This window comes from Falco cherrug, chromosome 3, assembly GCF_023634085.1.
Source record: "Falco cherrug isolate bFalChe1 chromosome 3, bFalChe1.pri, whole genome shotgun sequence".
Taxonomy (NCBI): Eukaryota; Metazoa; Chordata; class Aves; order Falconiformes; family Falconidae; genus Falco; species Falco cherrug.
Window position 1 is genome coordinate 84,409,364 of NC_073699.1, and position 27,946 is coordinate 84,437,309.

A 27,946-nucleotide genomic window follows, 5' to 3' on the forward strand; every position below is an offset into this window, starting at 1 on the left:
ATATTATGCATCATGCACTTTATTTCTAATACATTGCATTAATTATTAATATTTTAAATGATGGGCACTTCAACTATTTGCAATGCAGCTGCAAGTAACTTTCATTACCTGATCTTGTGATTTCTTTTTCTTCTTCTTCTTCCCCCAGCACCCTGAACTCTCTGCGTCTTTTCCATTGGCATCACCACAGAGTAATCCATCAAGTTCATCTGTTCCCATCTGCTGTCCCTGAGATGTTTCTGCAGCTAGCCTGTACGAGAGGTTCCTCAGAATGCACACACAGTTTTCAACGGTCTGAAAAGCATGAAAAAAAAAAAAAAACCAAAAAAAACCCCAAAAACCCCAGAAAAAAGTTAAATTCTTCCCTTGCTCAGTCTGTATACAAAGCAGAAAAAGTATCATTGATCTTCGCACATACATTTTCTCAGCACATACATTTTCTCAGCACAGTTCTTATCTGCTCATTTCTGAGTAATCCTCAAGTAATTGTAGCTTAAGAGATTTAGAAATTGTTATGGAAAGAAATCAGTAGTCTGGACAGTATTTTTCTGGGTGTTTTCTTATTGTAATTTTTAATTTAATCCTGGAGCCCCATGTAAAACAGAAGCTGTGGTAAAAAGTGATCAAGAGAACATGAACACACAGAGAATGTCAGCGAACTCCCACCTCAGTGAATAGAAAATGCTACAAACAGAAAATGGCAACAGGCTCCGGGTCTGATTTGTATTTTCTTTTTTAAACCAGAAATAAGCTTTTTCTGGCATAAGGTCTATATAAATTACCAGAAAAAATGGGATCCAAGTTCCATTTCCCAAGTATTTGTACCATGAACAGATGATGTTTCTCAAGTCCCAGAAGTAAGACTAGAAATCTTAAGAGTCTTGCTGCTTTTACTGCTTCTAGCCAGGCTGCAGATACCTTGTGGGCAGCCTTTCCCTTTCATCTGTTCCCCTAAATAGGTTGTGCCTTCTGTAGAAGATGCTGGAAGGAATCCAGAAATGGAGTGAGACCCAGTGGAGGAAAATTCACTGGTAATTCAACATAATTTCTGCAAGTCTAAAAGAAGTTCAGTTTAGACTTACTTGAAGCCTACTCATTTAGCTGGTTCAATTTGGTTTGACTGTCCCTAATAAGAAGGATATGAGCTTAATCTTCTGGAGGCAGGGAAAGCACAGTTAAAAAAGCCAGTCTGTATCTATCTGTATTTATTTCAACTGTTCCTAATGCTCCATGGAGATAAAAAGTGATAGTCACCACATCCCAGCTCTGCTGCTCCATTAACCCAGAATGGAATGACTGTGAGGCTTTCGGCTCTATCTTACTCTGACATATTCACCAGTGAGGCAAACAGATGGGGCTTCATTTACTTTCATATACCACATGAGTTTACGCCAGGTATGCAGTTGGCACACAGTTTTTGCGATGACATTAAGTTTCAGAGATGATACTGAACTCAGACTCATCTACACAGGAATATTTATTTATCTTTTAACATAGATGAAATTTCACAATACACTTGTACTAATTTGACATCTCCAGCTAATTACATAAACACATGTACAGTAATATATATGGGTGTGCAGAAAGTGTCCTTAGTGCACCTTTCATATCTGAAAGCTTTACAGACTTCATAGTGGCCATCAATTTTTTAAGAAGTTTGTCTCCTATTTTACTTTTCTTTAACATTTCCATATGTGAATTCTATTCAGTCTCACTAATAGTTACTTCTGCACAGCCATAGCAAGCTGAAATTGAAGATTGCGTTTGTGGATTGGGGTTTTACATTTTAACTCCCCTTTTTACATATAATTGTTTTTGGACTTGAAAGTCTCATGTTGAAAACAGCTAAGCAGAGCCCATTGTGAGGATGTTACTTCACACTAAAAACTGTTAAGCAAACTTCCAAGGCTCAAATGCAACTGACACCTTCTTCACTAAGGTGAACTCTCACAAGCCAAGAAAGCTGGCTCTAGTCATGCATCTGGAGAGACTTCACTCCTTCTTGACTTGTACCTTTGAACTTCAGGGGTCCTTCTATTCCTCAATTCTTTTTCAGTTTCATCGTAAGAGAGCTAAATATGACTTCACTAGCCTTTCTACTTTAATAGATCAAATTAAAACTGTGAACAGAAATTTCATCAGGTAACTATGTTTAAGTCACTCATTTTTAACATTTTAACTTGAATTAGCATAGCTTTTTATCACACATTTATAAGAAACATTGCTGTTAAAATGCTTGTAATGCTGCTAAGATTTATGCACTCAACTTCACCAACACAAAATGACTACTAACAACTCTGCAGGTCCCCATCGTCTTTCCGAGTCTGCAAAAGCAGGGACATGTTTTTCAGTACTTCAGTTTTTAGTCACTAGCATTATTACAAAATTATCTAATAGGAAAATTGTCATGGCATTTGGAAAACAACACTTGTAACATCAAAAAAGAAAATCAATTTTTTGTTATCATAGCACTATTTTTTGAAACTAGATTAAGAAATGGTGTAGTTATTTAAATATTAAATGTTATTAAAATTATACTCTACTTTCAGGTAAAGATGCAAGGCAAGAGGCTACACCATGGTGTTTTGTATATAGCTGCACAACTGCTTTGTCATACAGTTAGAAATCTGTTAGACAGGAGCTTCAGACTATTAAGGTACAAAGAAGATTTCTTCTCATTTCTTCAGTTTTTCCTTCATTTATGACTTAGCCTGCATTTTTTCCAACTCATACCAGCTACAAATTAGAGTATAAACAGAAGAGTCTACATTAAAAGAATAGGCAAAACAGGGATCATAACTATGCTCCTTATTTAGCCTTTTCAACAGTAAAAAAATCCTGAAACAAGTTGGATCATCTACAAAGAAACTGCTGAAAAAGCAGCAGCTGAGCTCAGATTGGCTATAAACTGACTACCTTCCTCATCCTCCTCTATCCATCTCCTGGTCTGCTCCAAAGAGGCCCAACTTCTCCTTTCTGGTAGGCAAGCTGAATCAGGGAGCTTTTAAACAGTCCCCTGTTCAGCTCTTCCGAAGCTAATGAAGCTAAAAATGCTCCCGTATTTGGGGGCTGCTCTGCAGGAGGTGGCAGAGAGGGGTGGGAGTTAGCTGGCTGCAGACATCAGCTGAGTTTTGCCCTGAACCCTGCTGCAAGTGTGGTGTTTAGTGTGTGGGCAGGCCTCCTCTAATCCTTCTATTAATGAAAAACTGATCATAGACTAATGGGTTGTGAGCTTTGCTGGGCATTTTGCCCCCCCCCTTTTTTTTTTCTCCTTTAAAAAGGCAAAACATGCTGCTAGCTCAGCACCCCATGCTACAAACCTCTCATAATTCCTCTCTCCTCTCCCGAATTCATAGGCAAATTTCACATATTTGGTTCAGGCTAACGACCGGAGAGTTCTTGAGATTATCCCTCTCCAATCTATAAACCACAGAGGTCCACAGACAACCACCTGTGAGGGATCATCTGGAAATATAAACCCAGGGGGCTTTAAAACTTGACGTAAAAGGTTGTTCTCCTGTGATTCTTAGGGGTTTGCAAATGGACCAAGGTTGCCCTAGAGCAGCAACTAATTAATTTAGCACCATATACTGAAAGCAAAAGGTATTTGAAACTAGCCTTATTCTTCTTTGGTATACGGTGAAGTATTACAAACCTTCAATTTCTAAATGCAGGACGTCTTTTTAATTAGGCAGTGCCTTTCACCTTTGCAGAAGCATGTTCATATTGTAGTACTTTAGAGGAGTGAAGCTGAGAAAGAAGTGCACCTTAAAACAGTTATTATTGAAAGCATTCATTGATCCTTTTCAATGAGCAAACACTGTTGGTTGTATTGCAAACCTGCCGATTAATCGCCCAGAATTTTTGCTTGTTTGTCTGTTTGCCTTGTAAGCCTACCTCACTGTTATGAGCTCGGTCTCATACTGGGTACTGACAATCAATTTTAAGGTAAATCTGGCAGAGCAAGGTAAGGAACTTGACATGGAATATAACATATTTGCTCTTCTTAAACCAGTATCATATTTTCTCCTTTAGTAATTCAAATGAGAGGATGACATGCTTACCTGTGCAGACTACATAGGCCAACACAAGTGCAATACTTAATGCACAAAAATACACAGCTCAACAGAAGGAAAAGAAAAAGGAAGAGATGGGCTGAATTATGTTTTGCTAAGGCATCCCTCACAACACATTTTTTAAAAACTCCTGTCACTTTACAGTCCTGATGCACCCTGAATACCTGGATTTCTTGATCCTGAAAAGACAAAAACGACAAACCTTACTATCAATTTCACTGCTCCCCAGAGCAGACTGGATCACGTACAGCAATGCGTCTGTCAGGCCATCACACTCCCTCATTCTTCTGCGGGCCTCCTCTCCAGCAGAGCTGACATTCCTGCAAGGCAACAGCAAGAGTCACCACCTCCCCTCCAGAAACCTTCTCGCAATTAACATACAGATAAAACAACGGTTTTCTTTTCTCCTTTCATCAGTTCAGAGCTGTGAATAATGAAGACAGCTGTGAGTGAGCTCAGGAAATGTAACACAGAGTGGAACAAATGGAAGTCATCAGGTCCACCGCAGGAAGGGGCTGAGAGGCCAAGCAGCATGTGCCCGCCGGAGCTGGGAGACTCTCAGCCTACTAAAATTTGGAGCAGCTGATCATTTCTCCATTTTTATTTTTTTTTTAAGTAGGTTTTATAGCAGTGAGCAAGCGTTTTTAAAATGTGCATATGTACATATAAATCAGACTTTAAAAAGTCTATAGAGGTTCTGCCAAAGAAATCTCCTACGATTTAAAGAGCCCAGTAGTTAGGGCTCTTAACCTGAGGAAAAAATATTATCAAAGCATAACATAAAAAACAGGGTTTCCCTTTCTCTCTCATTTTTGAGAGAACATTAATGCCGCAATCTTCTCTTTATGTTGTTACTCACAAGTTGTTTTGCATTGCAAAATTTAAAACCTTAGCTTTTTACAATTGTGTTCCTCAGACAGGGCCAGAGGGCCTTCTTAATGCATTTATAAAACCGGAATTAAAACAAAATCTACTACATAACATTGTATGTCATAAAGTTCAAAATATTGATATATGAAGAAACTAATATGTATGAATGAGCATACATAAATAGAACCTATACTTGCTAACATCAAGTCTCCCTGAGAAAAACTGCATTCAAATTTGCATAGCATTTTTGATTTGGAAATGGGTGAATTAGCAATCTCAGGATAAGGGCAAAACTTTTCACATAGTTTTCCTTGGTAGGGGAAGACAATCCTCTGCTGAGATGGCTCATTTGTAGCTCCTCTCTCCCCACTACTAAAGTTTATACAAAGGAAGAACAGAAGAGAGCACACAGCCCTGCATACTTAATGCTGATGTATGGAAATGAAAGCGAGAGCATTAGCCCTTTGGTTTGGAAAGGAGGCAAGGCACTTTCTTCCTCTTCCACCATTTTCAATTGTCTTTGCATTAAAGATGGAAAAAGAATGAGAATCCTGGAGGGGTGGGGGTGGGGAATGAATTTTAGATGGAGGAAGGTGAGACGATTTAAGGATAGTTTTCCTTTCAGTTCTGTCTTTGCTTCTACCTACTTCATCCTGTTCAGCCTCCCCATCATCTAGGGGGGGCGGAAAAAAACAACAAAACATTTTCCTTCTCCTAAAGCACCGAAGAGTTTTCCTCATCAAACAATCTTGAATCTGGACAATCTCCCAGCCCCTACAGTGCAGGTTCCTAATTGATTCTGCTCCCTAAACACACACGACTTTCCATCTATACTCTGTATACTACAGTTGTGCTCTCTCACCCACAAGCTGCCCCAATTAATTCAATATTGTTCCCTTCACCTCTGCAGACATCCCTACAAAAAAAACATGCAGCTCAGGAGCACTAGAATGAATTCCTGTATCTCCCTAGCACACAAATTCATGCTTTCCGTCTCCTTGGGACTCGCCAGTTCACCCCACAGTACACATCAGAAGTGTGCCCTTCACAACGGCTTGCAAGTTTTGTGTTGTCTTGCTCTTCCGGCCCCCGAACTCCATACCTCTTCCCCCTCTCTCTGCTGCTGTAAGAGCAACACATGAGGAGGTCTCCTCCAGTTCATGGGGAAACCTTCTTCTGTCATCTAGGAACTGGGGTCTGGAGCGCATCAACTGGAAAAAGTCTTCCACTGTCTCTCCCTCTGAAGTAATGGAAAACTTTTGACTTCCCTTTGGGTGACAGAAATTAGAAGGTAAAATTATAGAGCATGGTCTTCCCAAAACAGTGCCTGTGCCCTGTATTTACAGGGCTGGGGACCCTGCCTAAAGTGTATTTTGAGTAGACTGCCCCCTTATTGAAGGCAACAGCTCCACCTGAAATTCCAGAAGGGCAGCACACCTAGGAAAAGCAGAGTCATGGATCTGAAAAGTGCATTGCAGGGTGGGCTGTGAGGGCAAGTGGGATTAATGGACTTCTTTTATCTGAAATTCTACTCTTCTACCCTCCAGAAAGATAGAGAGAGAGCTGCATCTAGCCCTAAAAGAATAACTGCACAAATTTCAATAGAAGGATGCTGTGCAAGTGTTCTCCCTTTTAAACAGAACTAGATTTAACAGTCTGTACTAACATAACGTGTCCAGGCTTCTTCATTTTCTGCAGTTACATGTACTGAGTGCAAGGTTTCAAAATATATAGACTTAGACACTGGTAGAAACAGAGATGTATATTCTCCCTGATTTTTTATTTAAGGTGATTTCTCCGTCTCTCTAGCATGGCTAAATGCACGTCACCTTGACTCTCCAGAGCCTGCAGACTGGCAGACTCTCAGCTCCTCTCCAAGTTCACCAGAAACTCCTGCTCACCAAGACAGCAATGCAGACAACCTTACAGTCCCTGAGCTGTGAGCTGTCTGCCTCACGCATTTCCAGCCAAAGAATATGAGGCCTTTATACAAAGTAATACAGACACACTAGGGGCACATCTTGCGCAGACAATGCATTCTTTGCCCTGTGTGGAGGAGCTGTCAAGTTCAGTTCTTCTGTTCATCATCCTTCCCCATTATGCTCCAGTTGCTTTTGTAATCAAGAAGTGGATATACTGAATTCCCATGACTGCTTTTCCTGTTCTTTTAAAAGTCTCTGTAGTTTCTGCACTGACTCATAGCTACTGCAGCCCTCCCCAGCTTCGGTGTATTTATTTACATGGGAAATAGCTTCAAAACCAAAACAAATCCAAACCTTGCAGCAACATTTCAGCTGAAATAATAATTTGATTATTTAAAAAGAAATGCATCCCATTTCACCTCTGTTGAGGAGATCATTGTTAACTGAGATCTTTCACAGAAGATCTCTAATATCACCATGTTCAGGCTATGTAATTCTGTGAAAGAGAAGCAAATTCCAAAGTTATGTGATGAGCTGTTAAAGAAAACATGCTGTCATCTTAATTTTGTTACTTCTCATTGTCAACTTGAACACGCTGTAGCTGTCAGTGTGACAGAAGTAAGGCACAGTTTGTCACTTGTGAATGTACAGGTCAGTGTGCAAACCTTAAACTCGAGCATTAGTATTATCTACTGTTGGCAAAACGTCCCACTAAGTAAGTATGTATTACTCCACTGTCAGTCTCCAAACAGATGAAACCACATTTTATGAAATGTGGAGATACAATCCACAGGTTTTCAGGAAAAAAACCAAAACCAAAACAACTTTTCTGTTGTAAAGGCAGCCCAGCAAAAGTTTGAATCATCTGGTAAATTTTAATTCTTTGTGGAAGCTCTACTCACAGGGTGTATGTGAGGTGTAGGCTGACATTTTGAATCTAATTAACTTCAGAGGGAATCCAGTCCACACACGGATACCAAGAATACAGAGTGCTGAAGAGTAACTCTCAGTTTAGTCAGAAGATCCCACTCAGACCTCCAAAAACCAGCTAACGTAAACAGCTTCTTCTCAAGAGAGGAACACGAAGGGCAGATGGGCATAACAAGAGCTCAGACCACGGCTCATCAAACTGCTATTTTATGAACAAATGGCAGGCTGATTTTGCTAATAATCTAGGAATGGAAAGAGAACTACAATAATCCAGCTTCAGTTTTAAGGGAAGATGTATCACAGCTATCATGTCATCACCTGGTAACTAACAGGAGGCATGCTCCTCCAAACACACATAAGAAATGTCAATCCCTTGCTCTATGGATATGAAGCATGTGGCATAAAGGAATGTGCTGTGCAACACATACCTGACTCCTGTCAGCTCTGGCACTTACCTTACTTACTCAGTATAATTGGTGGGATCTGAGGTAGAAGAAGATGGGTGGTGCCACGTAATTTCTTACTCCTTTGGGGTCATTTTCCATGTGCTCATACAAACGGTGGTAGATTTTGAGCAATATCCTTATGACTATAGGATAACTAAGTTTACCTGCCTTATCCAGGGGAGAAACATTGAATTCTAGGGAAAGATCATCTAGAAAGCCAGTGTGCTGACAGACATGCCCTCTGGATGTGGGAATATTTAGCAAACTATTAATGTTACTCCCAGTGGCAGTTCTACAAGTCTCAAAGACAGAATTACAGTATCTACAGAAGCAAGTGCCCTCCTTGGGAGTGCTGAGGTCACATCAAGCAGTATGGCCATTCCTGTACCAACTACAGGTCTGCCTGCAGAGTGCAGTTCTCTCTGTAGTCACCTAGGATAATTATCGAGAACAAATAATCTGTATTTAGCAAAGATGAAACTGAGATGAGTCTTTCTCAAAACCCCATGACACAAAGAGAAAGCATGTTTAATTATCTAGTATAAGTAACATTTTTGCTAGGGACTGATGTGATATAAGAAAGGACAGACACAGGAAGGACAATATCCTAGACCAGGTAGTATGCAGAAGTTATCTTTGGTATGAAACTTCTGATGTGTCCAAAGCATACCTTTATTTCAAAACGTTTGTGTAAGAGGGACTAATCCCAACAGCCTCTATCTTCTTCATCCCTCTGCTTGTTATAATAGCCACCAAAAAAAAGAGATTTTTCACAGACAGCAGGTACAGTTTATATAAACCAAGAATTCAAAAAACTCCATTAAAGTTGTAGGACTTACGTTTACATTTCCCTGAGGATACCTAGCAAGGGAAAAGCCCTCAGGAGAATAATGAATAACTGAATTGCAACTGATGCACTGAACACTCATCTTCAAAACACACATATATATATGAAAAACCCAAATCCTTGCCATTGGCCTCCTCTATATGTGCTCTCTTATATGCTGCCTATTATTATTTGTCCGACTGACTAGGCCTTCTCCTTCAGGGACAGGGCCTTGTCTCAGTGGCAAGCTGGCACCCACAGTCCCATCACAGGCTGCAGACAATGGTGATGGTACTGTAAGCTGGTGTGCAATGTAGCAGATGATCATGTAAGATTATCTACTACATTTTCTGTGTACTTTTCTATAAGCATTCAAGCTCACTGCTGCAAGGGTCTAATACAGTAACACAGACAGCAAAAAGAAGCAACCAGCACCATGCACATACCCAGCAAGTGTGCTCACAGTCATCAGCAGTCCTTTGGCAACTATACAATTTTAAGGTCTTTTTATAATGGAGTGGACCGTGAATCACATTGGCTTATCTGGAAGTATTCAGTGCAGCCATTGGACATACAGTAAATAGACGAGCTGTAGTAGTTATGGTTGCTACTGTAACTTTTAGACAAATCCTAATTTTTTTATCATTATTTGTACACTAAGACTTTTTATAATCATCCCTTAGTGTTGAAAACTAAATGAGCGGATAAGAGTAGGTATTTGCCTGACAACATAAAAGTTGAAACAAAGCAGTGAGACAAAAAATAAACAAACATGAGATGTTTCATATTCATTGTCAGGAGTTTCTAAGTGTTAGACTTTTAGTGACTACAAAATCAGCTTGCTGTTTGGAAGTAATCATAAATTAAACCAGATTTTTCAGCAACTGCTGCAGATCCTCTTTGCAATTTTGCCTGATTTGAATGACAGTTCAATGCAGTATTAGCAAGATTTGCAAGATTTCTTCTTGATATATGTTCTTAGTACCAGTTATTGCCTTCTTTATGTATAAATTGGTCTTCACAGGAGTAATAATTTATCAGTCCTGCATGTGGATTAAGAATAACACAGCTTTTGGGGCAAATTCTATCTTATTAACTAGAACAGCTCAACTGTAAAGAAGCAAGACTATTTTATATCAACAAGGAATTTGGTGGCAAATCTTTATCTCTCAGGTATTCATTTAACTTTAAAAGCATACTTTGTACTTAGAGAAACATCTGACAGTGTAATGTGGATAGAGTCTTGGTTATTAACCTTTCCATCAAATGCTATGACAATGTGATTTAGCTTTCATTATTCAGCCATACTTTTCATTTTCAAAACATCAGAGCAATTAGCCTACCAAGTCAAGCACTCAACAGGTAGCTTTTACTGCTGTGCTTCTGCATGTCCAATCCTTAGGGTAAATACACTATTTTTAATGACTGCTCTGTGTGATCTGTGAAGCAATTGACTTCTAACATAATTTTTAGCTATTGTGATCTATTTTGAGGCGATAAGTGGTTGAAAAGAACATAAGCTGCAATAAATATCATAAAAGAAACTGTCTCCCTAAAAAAACAAATGAAACCAAACAAAATTTTATGGCATAAAGTATTTTTAGTAAGGGTTCATGGTATAATCAACCATTGTCTTATATAAAAGACACAAAAATAATTCTAACTCCACTCCTCCCCTTTTGCTATGCGTTTTAATTTGAACTGCAACTTCCATTTAAATACAGTGCACAGAACCATATACAGTGTGTTCAGAAAATGTTTTCTTCCCTTGAGAAGAAGCTGCTATGGTGCAGACTCTGAAGGTCATAATGGGAACAGTTTAAAGATGTCAATGTGAAGACATTTTTCTCACCTTAGAATTGTACCATTGCCAAATGGAGCTCTATGTACGCTGAAGACCTGCTGCAGACAAGTGAGGTGTGGTGTGATACGGTCACCTCCGCCAGCAGCCACGTACCGTACTGCTGCTCACTCTTGCTCAGGGACCGAAGCAAACCCAGAGATGAGGCAAAGCAAACTTCTATTTTCAGCAGTCTTTCCTTTTTCCCCCTTATCTGAGGGAGCACAGTAAACTGGGCAATCCTAAGGCATTCGAATGGCTGCCTTTTCCACTAAAAAGCACAAGGTTGTATGAATTTAAATAAGAAGTATCAAGTATACTTCAACCATGAATCCTGCTTCAACATACACTGTACTCAGTCAATAGCACTTTGCACATCTTAGGAGGCCAACATTTGAATCTCTAATGGCAGCATCTGAACTGTTCACTGTTACCTAACTGTGCCATAACCATGGTATACAGCCTCTCACTTTAAACTCCTTTGGTCCTTTAGGACTGGAAGAATGTAAAACCAACAGCATGTTGAAAAATGTGATAAACTATAAATAATAGCAATAAAATACAGAAATAGTGGACATAGGATATGCTAGGGGGGTTCAAAAGGGCTGATTCACAATGCTGCTTTTGTACTTTGAAGATGAAATGCATAAGCAATAAGCACATTAGATAAGGGACAGATTGATTTATAGTATTTATTTCACTTTTCAAAAGACTTTTGACAAGATCTCTAACAAACGTACTTTAATAAGAATAAGCAACCATGGGAAGATGCATGAGTAATCGTTAACATATAGGACATAAATGGCTAGTTCCTACAGTGGAGAGTAGTCACCAGTGGAGTGATTTATTCATAACCTATCAGAAACAGCTGATGAACAACGAAATGAAAAGTTTACTGAAGATTCTACGTTATTCAGAGTAGTAAGTTAAGTGCTAACAGGGAAGTACTGCAGGAGTTTAAAATTAATGTACATAAATGTAGTGACGTACATGGAAAAAAATATCTCATCTATTCCTGATTGTATTTACAGTATGTTGGGCTCAGAACTGATCACTGAAACCTTGGAATCATCACAGCCATCCATTAAGAGATAGCTTGATACTCAGCAGCAGCCAGATGAGCAAAATGGACATAAGGCATATAATGCAAAAATATAAAGTAAACTAAACAGAGTATGCCACTGTACACACTGTCCTTATTGTGGTGTGCAATTCTGACCAACTTAACACAAACGCTGGTACAACCACATTGTTCCCTGCACCTGAACTGACTGTTCCAGCATTGGCTCAGGCACTTCTGACCTACAGATTTGCTTGCCCCAGGATACTGCAGCTTTTAACGTTTTCATGGACGCAAGAGCAACAGAACAAATCCATGGCGAAGGATGCCACTGAGGCTGGTAAATGCAGGCATCGTGCCAGCACCCAGAGGACTGCATGGCCTGCAGGAGCGTACCCTGAGGAAGCATTACTGATCTAACTTCTTCCCTGGTTACCCACGCTGGTCACTGTGTGAACTCAAAAATAATGTATCAGAAGCTTCTGCATTGTAAAGTTGCCTCTCCTCTTTTCTGCGTTTTCCTGCTCAGATTGTTATCTCATTTAGAACAAAGTCATTGATCAGACATAAATGGTTATCAATTAACCTCATTCTACCTCTTATTTATCAGATTATTTTCTTCAAATGCTTACAAACTGCTCTGTTTCGATGTTCTTAATTGCCTTCCTCTACATTACCTGTTCAAGCAGTTTCTAAAGTATTAAAATTCAGGTTATTTGTTCAACATTTCTATGTATACTTTTCTCCTCTACTAAAAGATGAAGTCTGTACTTGTCCTGTCTAGCACTGTGGGAAAGCCTCTGTCTTCCAAGAGCTGCATTAGCCAAAATATTTCCACAAGAAAAAAAAACAACACTCCACTTTTCATTTTTTGTAGGCTATATTCTCAGGAAAAACTCGGCATTACAACTGCATTCATAAGCACACCTAAATAGAAGCAAGCAAAATGCTTTAGAGTTCAGAATAAGCACCAAAGGAATATAGACTGCCTGTAAAAGACAGTAATTTACTAAGTGTTTACAAATATTATTTTGACTGTATTTATCAGCACGTTTTACACTACTGAGAGCACATTATGAAATCCTCTGAATGTAATTTCTCTAATACGATTTTCATTTTGTAAAGAAAAATCACTCTCGTTCAGCCAAAATTTTAACACACACAAGAGCTGGGGAAGAAGATTTTCTTTCATACCTGAAACTTTGGAAAAGTAATTTAGCCAACTTCATGTTGTGTGTGAAATTTCTTGCCATCCTCTGGTATATATGACCTTGTTTTAGCTTAAGAAAAACTAGTGTTAACAAATGAGAACAGAAACTCTTGGTTTTGACAGTACTTTCCCCTGTGACTTATTCCCAATGTAGCTCATGTGCTTTTCAGATGAGCCTCTTTTCTATACGCTCAGAAATATTTTGAATGACTGAGCTGATTATGATAAAAGTTCAACTTCAGAATCCAACATGGGGCCAAAATGCATTCCTGACCTAGTTCGATGTTCTACCTGAAATTGTTTAGTCCTAGCAGGAACATCCTAGCTACAGAAGATATAGTTGTCCCTGGAGTAACAGAAAAGGACTAAACAGTTAAAAATAAGCATGATGCTTTTCGCAAACTGAGCAGTTTGCTTATTTAATAAAATTCCCAAAATATAAAATCTGTGGAAAAGTTTCACAAGTATAGTTTTTGGAATCAGGAAAAAACTGCCACCAAAACCCGCAGAAAACAGACTTTGGGTTATGCTTTTTTGAAGTTTATTTGTTAAGTATCTTGCTTTCTTAAAGGACCAGTTTGTGATCTTTTCTTCCCTCTGACAAGAAATTATGAACCCAAGAAGTTCTGAGAGTTTGTACTCTCTGGAGTCATTGTCTGCTCCATTTTAATAAGGCACTTAGAAATGGGTCTCCAACACGCTCAGAAGTCTTTGCTGAAAGAATACGGCTGTGCTACCCTACAGAAGGAAAAGGGAAAGTGACCTGAAGCTCAGTGTCTGTATTTAAACTTTCTCAGTCAATTGACTGTCTTGTATTCCAGTGAGTCTCAACTGTTGTCCATTCATTCTCTTAACTGTTCATTATAAAAGAAAAGTGTGTTTTAATTAGTAAATTATAGCTCCCTATCTTGCTGATGTTATTACTTGGGTCTCCTTTTTGGTTCATATGTACAAATGAAACATGAAGGAGTCAATCTCCCACACAAAACAGGCAGCTTAAATATCCACTGAATAGTCTGTTACGTAGGAAGAAAGTCCATATGCCAAATAGATGCATTGGCTGTGTATTTGAAGGACCTCCTAAAGTTTTAGTCACATGAATTCAGTTGAGGACAACCAAGCCTGTGCAGTAAAAAGCCCTGTGGCACCACTGTCAAATTCCTTCTAAAAGATGATGCAAAAAGACGTATCTGAGACTTAGGTATAAAACCAGTTATCTTACAGTAAACTGGGTGGACAATTACATTCCCAAATAAGTAGACGCTTTGAAATGATGACAAGATAAAATGATACCTCCTCCTAGCTTGAGGATATACCAATGTGAGCGCGTGCCTATGCAAACATGAAAGCTGTGTCTTAAGAAAAAAGAAAAATAGAACTTATTTCATAGATATTAACTCAGAATAGCATTTGTTTGTGAAAGCAAACTACTTTAAAACTTGGGACAGGATTTCACGACACTGTCGCTTTGGTTTCTTACTCTGTGTTAGACAAGCATTCTACTTGGGCTAAGTGACAATTCAGATGTGACTTTCCAGCTGTACAAGTATGAAAATAAATAATTGCGTTCTGGGTTCCATTTTGACAAAAAAAAATATCTATTTTTTATGTTCTAATTTTCACTTTTGCATTTGTTATGCTGATTTTTAAATTTACATTGTTCTCACTAAGCCAAAACAAAGAGTTTTGATTCAGGTATTATAATATATTGCATATTCCTCTCACACACTTCAGTAGGCACCTAAGCTCAGTAAGTCTGTTTGCATGTGCCCTTGAGTTTGAAACATTTACAAGTATTACTAGTAATGCACTTTCTCTCAGGTCTTATTAAATCAAAATACTGGAAAGTTATACAGTTCTTTTGCTTTGGTTTTAGAATCAAGTGAAAAAAGATCATCACCCAAATCAGACCATAAACAATGTAAATAGTTATATTGAGCAGAGTTAACAGTCTGAAAATCCTATGAATAAAGATGAGGTTCCAGAAAAAAATATATGACTTGTAATAAGCAATCTTATCAACGTGGAGGAACAAACAAACAGGATCATGATTGTTTAAGTCATATGATTCCCCTAACCTACAAAGCAATCTCCCTGTCACATCTGAGTTCCAAGTGCCTTCCTGCATCTAATTTACAGTCTTGAAAAAACATTATCAGTGCAGAGCCTTGAGAAGAAGGGATGGTAAAACAGCTTTGGTTGTTGACTAATCAAATGAGCACAATTAATTATAACACCAATCGGTTCATTACATTATTAGGTTCATCTCATTCATCAGCTACTTACAAATTTTTATACCGAGGGTAAGAAGTCACAAAGCAGAACACTCATTAGAATATCAGAAAGTATTAAACACTACTCTTGAATGAAATAAATTAAGTTGCAGCATATCATAGAGAAGTAGTCAAATGCTTTTCAACTGTGTGTATACTGGTACTCTCGGTGAACTGACTGCTATGGACATTTGTGTGGCTAGAGTCTCTCTCCAAACTTGAGAGGCCTCTTTCTTGTCTACCAAACTGAAAATCCTTAGAAATGCTGTCTTATCTCTCATTTCTCCCTGTTCCTAATCTAGACTAGTTACTAGTGTATTAGTTTTATCTTTTGTTTTATGGTCTATATTACCGGCACTTCACAGTTTTCAGTTAGGCATCTCAAAATTCATTTATTATTTGCTTATGTTATTTCTTTCTAGTCACATAATTCATTATACGACACTGTTCCTGTGAAATTGCATTTTACTATTTCTAGAACAATCTCTCCCCTCAATTTTCTTCTTATTATGCTTTAGCTCCATTAAAAACATCAAGGTATCTATGCTGCTTCCCACTCACAATGTTATGATTTTTAAAGCTAAATACCTGTAAAAAAATCTCATTATCATAAATTGCCTAATTGTAAAAAAAACCCAAACCAACAACATAATGTGATGCATAATAAATTATAATTCGTATGCTTTGGCTAAATGTGCCTTCAGCATAAGAAATAAATATTTATGTTCATGTCCTATTTTCATGACCGTTAACCTGAAATTGCCAGAGTGTGTATCCTACCTCATATTATGTCACTTCATCATATCTCCAAGCGGCTTTATGTGCATACTGAGAGATGATGAAAGAACTGACCCTCTAGCGTGCCCTTCAGCCTAATGAGTCATTGTGCATCATTGCTGCTTGAAATAACCTGTAAAAAAAGAAGGGAATCACTCTACTACAACCCTACTTATCTCCACCTAGTCCATGCCATATAAAACGATGAACAAACACTCTCTGCTACTAGCACTATTGTCAATGCTCTCTGCCCCTTTAGTGTATACCCCAGGGGTGGTGTCTGACAACTCGGCTCTCCTGCCGAAACGAACGTCTTACAAAACCCTACGCTGCCCTGTCTCAGTGCCTGACTCTGCTGTATGTCACAGTGATTGCTTAGGGGACAGAGACTGTTTACTGTCCAAGATTTCATTTTTCCCTTTTCATTTTAAGACATACCCTTTGAGTCAATTCACTTGTTCCTGTTAAACTAAACACCAAATTCAAACTTCCCATTGGTGCCTCAAGATGCTCATGAAACTCTTGCATGAATAGCAGGCTCTCTTCTTCCACTTTGTCATTCATTTTGCCAAGAAATGCACTATTATGCTTCCCATCTGCAAATGTATACATTATGTTACTGTATTTACTTCATCCTGATTCTTTGTATAAATTGAACCAAAGCACTTGTATGCAGTGAAAGAAGAGGACAAACAACGCCCCCACCCCTGCCCCTTTCCTCCCTGCAGAAAACTGACTTTGCAGGAGCTGTGGGTATCTAACTGAGTAAAGGCTTCTGCAGAATCATTGTGTTCTTTATCCCATAATAATTTTTATGCATCCTGTTTCTATCAAATCTCACCTTACATAAGGGTTTTACTATACATTCTTTGGGCCAAGGGGCAAAGTGCATTTGTTTTAAAAACCCGTATCAAAGAAAGAGTTGGGGAAGAATTATGGAAACTGAACAACCGAAGTTGAGAACTGGTTTCAAGTATAAAGTTACTGATGCTGTGGCAACCTTCACTCCCAATCTCTTGATAATTATTCCTAAATTAAGGTATTTCTGCAGCTGTGATTATTCATTAGTTGACAAATAAGCATCCCCTGAGTGACAGATACTCAGCACCATCCAACCTGCTCCCTTGTGAACTGCTGTTACAACACACCCAGGGTACAAACTTCACCTCAACACAGTGCTTTGACTGCAGCGGTGTTATGCCTGGCAAGTTTAATACTTTGTATGCTTTGTGCGCCAGTCAGAGACCAAATTAGCTAAAAGATAATTACGGCTTATGAAGGTGTCTGTTCTTTTATGAATAAACACTCATTGTAATTTTTTAATTATTATTTTACCATTCTCAGTTAATTGTCAGTTACTCAACAACATAGCTTCCTCTGGTATAGTGCAAACCCAGTTCCCAGAACTACAGTAAAATTTCCTGTATTAGGTATAAAAGTGAAAATTATTTAACACAGCTTTTGGAGGTTCAGTGCTTATTTCCCAGCACAAAGATTATTTCCATTGCCAAATCTTGCTGAAATAAATATGCTAATATCAAATACTAGTGGATTATTATTTTTTCTTCCTGAACAGGTGGCTCTGGTAAAACGACACTCCATCAAGATGGTAACTGCATGAATCAAGTATCGTAACGTTCCAGTTCCTTGTGCTTGAGTTATCTTTCTGCTTAGAGCAGGAGGGATACAGAAGGCTCATGTGACTGTAACGATAAACTACCTGTCTGTTTTGTATGAGATGATTCATTTACAGACACTGCACTAAGAAAGTCAGAATGACCCTGCAATTTATTAATTATGATTAAAGTTGCTCCTACCACTTCTGTATTTTTTTATTTACCTATTTTTTTACATACCTACCTACTCACCTGCCAGCTTTACATACCAGGCTATGGCCCAGGACCCCTCAGCAGCAGAGCCTCGAGCCCTGTCCCTGTGACAGTGATGCTGCAGCAGTGCTGGACCCCAGCCCAGTTTCTGGCTTGTTGTTTAGATTTCCTGCCTCGGCCTTGGACCTGGCTTGATCCCCTGCTGTCATCTGATGCTCCCTGGAGTGCCAACAGGACCCACGGATTTCCCTCCAGCTCTGCTCCCCTGGACTGAGCCCCCTGTGAAGTCATTGCCTGTCCATGTCGCAGCCACCCTCACCTTCCATCTTGCGGAGCCTGGGGAGCAGCCCTGCTCCTATTGCTCCCTGACCCAATTCGTTAGTTAGCTGACTCTCAGGTTTGCAACACTGGTCTCGATATTCCTTCTCTTTCCACCCCTAAAGCCACTGAAGACTGAGCAGCGCTTTTGGTTAAAGGTCTATTATTCTGAATGCCCTAATACTTGTGTACTTAACTGGACTAGGCTCAACTTCATTGACCTCCACAACTGTGAAGTATATGGTCTCCATCTGAGATCCCCTGAATCTCAGCTCCTCAATAAACCTAAAGCTATAACTATGTCATGTTTAAAATCAGCTGTTCATGTAATTTTATGTATGCACAGACTGGAAGGTCACATCAGTTTCCTATTTTCCTCTTCATCCTGTGGATTTTGTCATATGGGATCTTACAACACTGAGGGCCCTACACCCTCTCATACCATGTGGACTACAGGTACTGGAGGGGCCTCAGCCGAGGCTCAGCCTCTCTTCTCTACTGGCATCAGGATCAGATGATGACTTGGGCTTTGCTGGGTACAAGCACCTCTCCCTGCATCCTCAGAGACTGGCAGCAGGTAAATGTCCCTCTGAGCACAGTCCTGGGAGCAGACTTCTTCGCTGTGTGAAACCACACCAATGTTTAGATGAAGACAAGAGTCATACACCTGCCTCCAGAAACACCCACTGGCACCAATGGGTGCTGCCTAACACCGCAGGAATACGCAGGCATTGTATGGAAACCTCTACTGGAGGAAGTTTATAGAAAAGTTATTTGCATTTCATATGCAGTATTTATCCTACACTAACCTCCTCTGGGAACACATGGTGTACTCTGACCAGTGTTCACAGGGAGAACTACTGAGAAACAACTGTTCTGCAGTTCTTTGCTTTCTGCCCTTCCATTCGTAGGCAAGTGTCTCTAAGACAAAACTCTTGGTTACAACACTCAAGCTGTAATGCAGATTCAGCTTCAATTTAATCTTTAAGCCTACTTCTCACCAGCCTTATCTGCACTCTTACCATTTTACCTAAATGTTGCCCTCAACGTCATGGCATTAAGCCATGCAACACCACTGTCATGAATGTCATCTGCTTTCTGAGAATCTCCATGGATAGCAGCACCCTGGCAGAGGGAAAACACGAACCTCAGTGTTGTTTACCCACACCTCTGCCAGCCAGTAGTCCTGCTGTGACGGCTGCAGCCAAAGCCACTTGAATACATGCAGGTGAATTCTGGAATCTCAGTCCACACAGGAAATGTTTTCTCAGAACATGCTGAATTACACCAAGCTGTTTAACATTTATAACTCAGACAGCAAAACGTCATACACCTGCCTTTACTATTTGCTATAGCCTCTTGCAGTAATAATTTTGTGACGTTCAGTATGCCTCCCTCCCACTTCCCCCAAATTAAAGTGGTTTAGACTACTTAGGTCTTCACTTTACACATTTATAACCCAAACTCCACTTCAGGAGTGGCATTACAACCTGCCCCAGAAGACAGGCAGCCTGTCATACTGTAAACTTATTTTAGAAATCTACTCTGTTAACTGAACAAAGCATGACAGCCAAAAAACACCGTGGTGCTGGAAAAGTTGATTGCTACTATTAATAACCAGAAAGAACAGCAGTAACAAGCATAAACCATAAAACTACTTCAAAGATCAAGTGCAACCATCTTTGTTTATTTAGCCCAATGATGAAATCACTCTGAAATAAAAAGCAAAGAGTTCTGGAATTATTGCAGTATACAAGTTCAGAGATCTCCAGAAATATATGGAGGCATCAATGAGATTGAAAAATAACACCTAAATGTTCCAAAGTTATATTATTAGTTAGGAAAGTTAATTAATGAAAAATCCACTGGCTTTCCCCTATCTCCATTCCTTCAAAAACTATATTATTAATATTTTGCATAGAATGTTGAAGTTTGACCCCAATTTTGAGGGGATTTGACTGAATTTACAGACTTTCAAGTGGCACTTTAGACACTGTGCATGTAATGGTCAATATTTTTTATCTGAATACAATTTCATCTTGAAGTAAAAAATTACGCACAGCAACTTACTACTGCAATTCTGAGATTGCTTATTTAAATAAACATCGTGTTATGTATGTCCAATACCGTAACTATGCATTTCAATTTAAAATCCCATCAAAATCCCACTTACTAATTCACAGAACTTTATTTACTTCATAAGCTATTGTATGACTTAGTTTTAACGAAAATTAATACAAACCAAATGAACACATTAACCTACACTACTGTAATACAAAAAAAAAATATTTCAAATACAAATCTTTCTCTAGCTATTTGGCTGATGTTTGAAGGTAATCACACTTGCAATTGCTAATCAGTTCATCATTATGAATTATAAAATACTTCACAGAACAGTATGATTAGAAACTCAAGCACTGAAAACTTAAGTTAATACCCAAATTAAGTTGGCCTCTGCAACTGCAATTCAGTCTTCTTTTACAGAATGATCATCATGCATTGTCTACACCATCACTTTTCACCCCCGTAGGACTCATGCCACATCCACTGCACAGGATGGACTTAGCTGGTGGGAATCAGTTACCCTGCAGAAGGGGCTGTTCCCCTTTACACTGCTTGCCTCTGTCCACAAGTACTCCACGACCAGAGCAGGGGAAGAGAAATAATGGCCCTGAGACAGGGAAGGAGGCAATAAAATTTTGTTCTTCTTGAGATTTTGTTTCAGAGCTTGCAATTCCTGTATTCCTTGCTTTCCAGGGACATGAAACTCTGGAGTTACTGACAGAATCTCAGAAATACTGGTTGGAAGGAACGCATGGGAAGTCAACCAGATCCAGGCTGCTGCCTGAGGAATGACTACCATCAACACAAGACCAGGTCAGTGTTTTGTTAGAGAGCCCTGAAGACATCAAAGGATGAACATCCCACCACCTCTCTGCTCCAGTGTTGCACTACCTCCCTGATAAAGCATAACTCCTAATTTGAACCTTTTAAGCTGAAACTTGTGACCTCTTCCCTACACCCTCTCCAGATTCTGAGCATCTCTGTTGAACTGGGTGGGCCCAAAAACAGACACAGTATTGCAGAGGTGGCCCAACCAGTACCAAATAAAGTGAGAAAATCTTCCATGGACCTGCTGGCCACAGATGTATCCCAGTCTACCACACGCATGATGAGAACATGTTGTTGTCTCATGTTTGGCTTTGTGTAATCTATAAACTCCAGCTCCTTTTCAAAAGGAATGTTGCTCAGCCAGAGAGTTTCTAGCCTGTACTGAGAAAACGCTCAATAAAGTGACAGTATATTGCATCAGTGCTCTCCCTTCATGCACATGGCCAAAGACTTTATCACAGAAGGCAACTGTACTCATTAAGCATGATTTACCACTGGTAAATCTATGCTGACTGTTCCTCCTTCACATGTTTGGCAATGCATTCCAAAACCTCATGCTCCGTGGTTTTTCCAGGTGTTCTCGTTTCAGCTGGGATACAGTTAATTTTCTTCTTAGCAGCTGGTGCAGTGCTGTGGTTTGGATTTGGTGTGAGAACAGCCTTGGTAGCACACTGATGGTTTTGGTTGTTGCTGGGTGATGTTTATACTAAGTCAAGGACTTTTCAGTTCCTTGGGCCCTGCCAGCGAGAGGGCTGGAGGGGCACGAGAAATTGGGAGGGGACACAGATGGGACAGGTGAGCTCAACCAGCCAAAGACATATTCCATACCATGTGATGTTGGTATGTGATGAAGAAGAAGGAAGCTGGGGACATTTGGCATTATGGTGTTTGTATGCCCAAGGAACCATTAGGCATGATGGAGCCCTGCTCTCCTGGGGGTGGCTGAACGCCTGCCTGCTGATGGGGAGTGGTGAATGAATTCCTTGTTTTGTTTTGCTTGCATGTGTGGATTTTGCTTTACGTATTAAACTGTCTTTATCTCAAACCACAAGTTTTCTAACTTTTACTCTTCCAATTCGCCTCCCCATCCCACTCTGGGGAGAGTAAGTGAGCAGCTGTGTGGTGGTTAGTTGCTGGCCAGGGTTAAACCACATCAAACTCCGGGTTTGAGGTAAAGATGGTCCCCAGACTGTCCTTTTTGTTCTCCTCAACGACAGATTAATTTTTAGCTTTCCTCTAGCTCTCAGACACTTCCCCCAAACACCAGCATGATAGGTGATTCACAACTGTATTGACCAGCTTCTCTTGCAGCACCTTTGGGTAAATCCCATCCAGTTTCATGGATCTGAATATATAAGTTTTCTCCAGATAGTCCTTAATCTACTGCTTGCCCATTGCTGGTTTCTCCTTCCCCTTCCTAAAACATGCTTAAAGGTACACGAGTCTAGAAGTTGGATTTGCCTGGTAAGACTGAGGTACAAAAGGTGTTGAGTTCTTCAGTTTTTTTCCCATTTGTCCATCACTAATTTGTCTTCTCCATACATCAAGGGACTTGCATTCCCCTCAACTAACTTTGGCTTTGAGAAGAATCCCCTGCTGTGATCCTTTATGTCTCTAGTTAGCTCCAGCTGGGCTTTGATCCTCTTCATTTCATCCCCAAGTGCAGAACCAAGGCTTTTCATACTCCATTGTTCTGGTCTCCTCTCCCTGGTGCTTCATGAAGCTTTCTGTTTACTTGAATGAGCCTTCTGCCATAATGTTCTATAGAACAGCGTGGTTTGTTCCTATGTTCTCAGTGATTTATTTTTTTTTACATGCAGTGAGCACCCTTACCCTGTGAAGCAGCTCCACAGAGGATTCAAAATCCATTGAATTTGTGACTGCCATGGGTACACTGGTGCTACTATCAGGAGGAATGATCAAAGCATAGGCAGGTATGGTGAACAACCAAATTTAAAAAGGAAAGTATGACACTACACTTGAGAATAACGATCTAAATGTATAGTCCAGGCCCACAGGAGGTTTATAGCAAATGCAACAGTCCGTACTGCTGGCTGAACATGCTGATGCAAAGCTGCTGCAGGTACATCTACCCAGTGCTGCAAGTCAGCCTTCCAGTTTGTACTGGATCTGGCTGAGGTCTATATGAACCCTCGTAGTGCTTTGTACTGGTAGCTAGAAAGGTGGTGATAACACACCAGTGTTTTGGCTACTGCTGAGCAGCGCTCACAGCACCAGGGCTGTCTCTTGAACCTTCCCCCCTGCACTTGTAGGCTGGGGGTGGGCAAGATCTTGTGAGGGGACACAGCCAGGACCAAAGAGGTACTCCATACCATATGATGTCTGCTCAGATACAAAAGCTAAGCTTTCTGGAGAAGGAAGGCTGGGGGACGACGACACTCATTATTTACGATGTTTGTCTTCTGGAGCAAGCACTACTTGTTGACTTCCAACAAGTGAAGAAGCACACCTGCTTCCTGGGAGGTGGCCTAACATTGAATGCTAATGGGAAACAGAAAATAAAATCTTTTGCCTTCCTTTGCTTCCACACACATGGCTTTTGCTTCATTCAACTGCCTTTATCTTGACCCACAAGGGTTTTTTTCCATCTTATCCCCCCACCCTTCTGCCGAGGAGGGGAGCGATAGAGCGGTTTGGTGGGCACCTGGTGTCCAGCCAAGGTCAACCCACCACACAGTTTGACTGCTGACATCATTCCTGTTTCCTGCCCGAGTATCACGGACTGACAACAGCAGTATACTTTGACTGAGACTGAGTTGTGCTGAGGCCATAAAATTCATTTCACACAAACTATGAAAAGAGCAGAGCAAACTCCAAACTGGCATCTGCTGGAAACCCTTCTGATTCTCACTGCAGATTCTGAGGATGAAAAAGTATTTATTGTTGATAAGATCTGTTAAACATTTATTTTTTACTGCACACACGAACTTCACAAAATAAACAGCACAAGGACAGACCTCCAACAGAGAGGAGTAAATGTGAAATGACTAAGCAGGAAAGGAATGAATAAGCTTAGATGCCTGCCAGGAGTCACATTCCCAAAACCGCTCCATGTCTGCACCAAGGAAAACTCCAGCTGTTCAGAAGTCATTGTAAACATGATCAATCTCCTTCTTTCTTTCTTTCCACAAGAACAAAAAAGAAGGAAAGAAAATGTACTGTTGGTATTACTGGGAACCACGAAGAAAACTGTTGATAGTTTCACTATTACCTTCATAATACATTCCTGCACTTGATTTAAGAAGGGGAGCCATTAGGTTAGCAGGGCTTATAAGGAGCAATGGTAGTCAATTATTTTTAATGTGTGGCAGCTACCTCTAAGGTTTTTGGTAGATGAAGGCCAGTACATGACAGTTATCAAAGTATTAAATATATTACAGTTCCTGCATATTTGATTTTACCTATTATGTCTGATAATACCAGACATGGTTTGCATCAGCATCCCCCAAACTCTCTGTGTACTAACTCTAAAATAATGTGAATGCCCTTATACAAAGTATGAGATATTTACTTTGCTAAAGCATGATCAATTAAAATTGAAGGAAGAGGAAACAAAAATCCTATCTAGGGATTACAATAGTTTAACTTTGTAAACTCTAAATCTTTATAGAATTTACAGTATAAAGATAATTTACAATAACGATCTACCCAAGCCCCTGAAAAATGGCTTACTACATAACACATCTACCAGCAATAAAACATAATGATAGGGCTCATGCTATGAAAAACTAACATTTGTTTACATAAATTAGCCCCCATTTAGTAATTACACTGTATGTCTGCCATAAGGTCAAGAAAAATGTAACCCTGGCAGAAGCAATACTGTATGCATTATAGTCTAGACAGAGATATGTTGGAAAATTATGCGGGATAATAAATCAGGTTACGCATTCCATGTGTTTCATGATATGTGGAGCCACGATTCTAGAATAAAATGTTTGTCCTAATTCAGTCACTTTCCACTTTCTTAAAAGAAATACTACCAACTGCTGTTAATCAGGCCAAGGAGTACCGAATAAAGGAAGTGTATAGCTGTATAAACAGAGAGAAACACCCACACAAATGCACACACGTCTTTCTTTGCGGCTTATTAGCAAGAAATTATATATTTTCATGATAGATAATAATTATATCAAAGTATTTAAAGTACCTATATATTTGGAGGAGTAAATGGTAAAAGAAACTGATTATTTACAGGTCATTTGTGTATACACAAATGTGACATACAGCAGTAGTATGCCTCTAAACAACCACTACTTCATTTAGGTGCCTAGTAAAACAAGCAAGCTAGGACAAGTAATAAATTGCTTTTATAACCAAAGGAAGCTGACTGATTTCCCTAAACTCCTACAAGGTGGAGATGCTGCCTACTTAACTTTGGATACCTCAGTTTTCTTGATCAAAACCCACACAAAAACCCCCTCTCAATAATAGCAATTAAAAAAAAATATTCTGAGAAATCTGATGTTAATTTTGTGCTCAAAGACACAGTTAACTTTTCTACAATCTCATTGAAGGCAAAACCAAAATTACCAGGCCTCTCAAAAGTAAAGCCAAAACAAAACAAAAAAAACCTGAACACATTGTTCCTGTAAAAGCAATTAAAAATTCCCACATTATTCCTGTAAATCACGTAAAATTTCAGTTCAGTAAAAGGCATCATTCATGTGAATTTCTCTCTCTCTCTCTCATTTCAGCATTCCAGTGCAGCTACGCTCCAGCTGATATTGCTGGTGGACCTGTTGTCCTCAGTAACCTCTGCAACCTAGTGACAGGGAAGAGTGACATGATGTGAGCGAAGGAGGACTATACTGTGTTAAAGACAGATAATGTCTAGCACAGAAGACATCATCCTAGTTACATCACTGTCCTTCATGTGACGTTAAATGAAGCTGCACCTTCCTTCATAAATTTGTCCCATTTGATCCTTTTCTTGTTCACAGCAAATATTCATACAAACTCGGAAATGTTTGTTTCCGCCACTTGGTCATGCTTGTAGGTGAATGTAAACAGAACCATTACTCTCTGCTGTGCTCCCTTTATCACATGATCTATAAAAAGGATGACCTCCCACCCCATCCATCCAGTTTGTTAACTAAATACAAGATCTCCATTGTTTCTGTGAGGTTATGAAACTTAAACACTTCTGAGGCACAAGCTGTGCCCACAGCCGGGCAGCATTAGCTCTACTCGTTGACTGCAAGTGCTCACCTGAGCAGCCTGGAATGTAACCAGACTGTGAGCACAAGCAGCTAACTGTAACACATAAGTAACTAGCTAAAGTACAAACAATATTGTGCATTTTCTTGTATTTGCACAGATTAGAAGACACTCCTTTGCATAAAGTCTGGCAACCAAAGACAGCAGGTATCAATCAAAATCAATTTGACCAGTCTACTGAAAAATGTCCTCAACATGGATTAATTACAGAAAGTGAACATAGGGAATTAAATGGTATCATTTAAAAAATAAAATATTTTATTTTCTATTTTATTATGTAATTTTACTTCATTAGGGAATAATTATAATAAAAAAACAACCAACACAAAACACCCACATTTGTATATGGACATTATTTACATGGTCCCCTTTCATGACCACCTCCTTTGAAACACTCTCCAAGTAGTGTACTTCTGTGCATAGTAAATCAGACATTAAGATGGATGAATGACAGCAGGGGAAGAGGAGGAGTTATTTCACAATGTTACTGTCCTTCAAGAGAAAGCGCTGAAGCTGTAACCAACTAACTATAATAAATGAGTACCTGTCAAAAAGAAATGAGCTGTGAAAGTAAAAAAGCTACACTAGGACGAACACTTCAGAAGTACTTTGTCACGGAAATCCTCTGTATGCAGTGTGCAATCCTAGATAAAATACTATCAGGCAGATGTTAAATGTTTTCATAATAGTACATGCAGATGCATTTAAAATACAGGACTATTACTGTATTTTTTAAAAAAGAATGTGTTCTTTCTTTCCAAAGGAAACTTTCTCAACAGTAGTAACTTGAAAATACAAAGCTAATTTAGGGAAGGAAACAGAAAAATACTGCAAAGCCCACAAGCCCCTATCATCTTTGTTTAACTAATTTTTAAAGAGGAAAGCCTTCCATCCTGCCTGCCATATCACAGAGAAACCTAGCCCAGACTTTGCTAGCAGAAAACAGGAAAATCGTCTCATCCAGTTCTGTTGTTGCCTTGCTGAGGCAGTGTCCACAAGGCTGTGTGCGTATCAGTGAGAAGCTATAGCTGGAAATCAGCATCACCTTGCCCTAGCTTTGAACCCTCTCATTCCAATGTGTGAGTGTCTGCATAACGTCCAGAGATATATTCAAACTGGATAAACCTGATGAAACTTAATTAGTGATGTGCATCACATGCCTTTTACTTTAGTATTTATAAAAGTCTCAATTTACCCCCAAATTAGGTGTCCACTTTGCTATTCCTCTCAAGAACGGGGGAAATCCATTTGATTGCAAGTGATGGGGTTCATCTTTCTTTCTCAAAGTATTCTTACTAGATTGTCCTCTCCACTCAAGGAAGAATCTTAAAAAGCAATAAAACTCTTCTATGGAAATGTTTAGTGACAATAAGAACACAAGCTCAACACTCACTGGGCAAAGTTTCACAAAAGATGATATCCAGAAATACCTGCTG

At 39.5% G+C, this 27,946-nt stretch overlaps 1 protein-coding gene across 9 annotated transcripts in view; it reads right to left on the bottom strand.

Annotated features, from left to right (window-relative positions):
• Window positions 1-27,946, bottom strand: part of CTNND2 (catenin delta 2) — a 680,681-nt gene that overhangs the window by 98,327 nt on the left and 554,408 nt on the right. For all 9 annotated transcript variants that reach the window (XM_055705594.1, XM_055705593.1, XM_055705599.1 and 6 more), the window contains 2 exons: window positions 4,279-4,396; window positions 109-294 (listed from right to left, as the gene is read on the bottom strand). In XM_055705594.1, coding sequence (XP_055561569.1) covers window positions 109-294; window positions 4,279-4,396 — 304 coding nt within the window. The remainder of the gene's footprint in view (window positions 1-108; window positions 295-4,278; window positions 4,397-27,946) is intronic.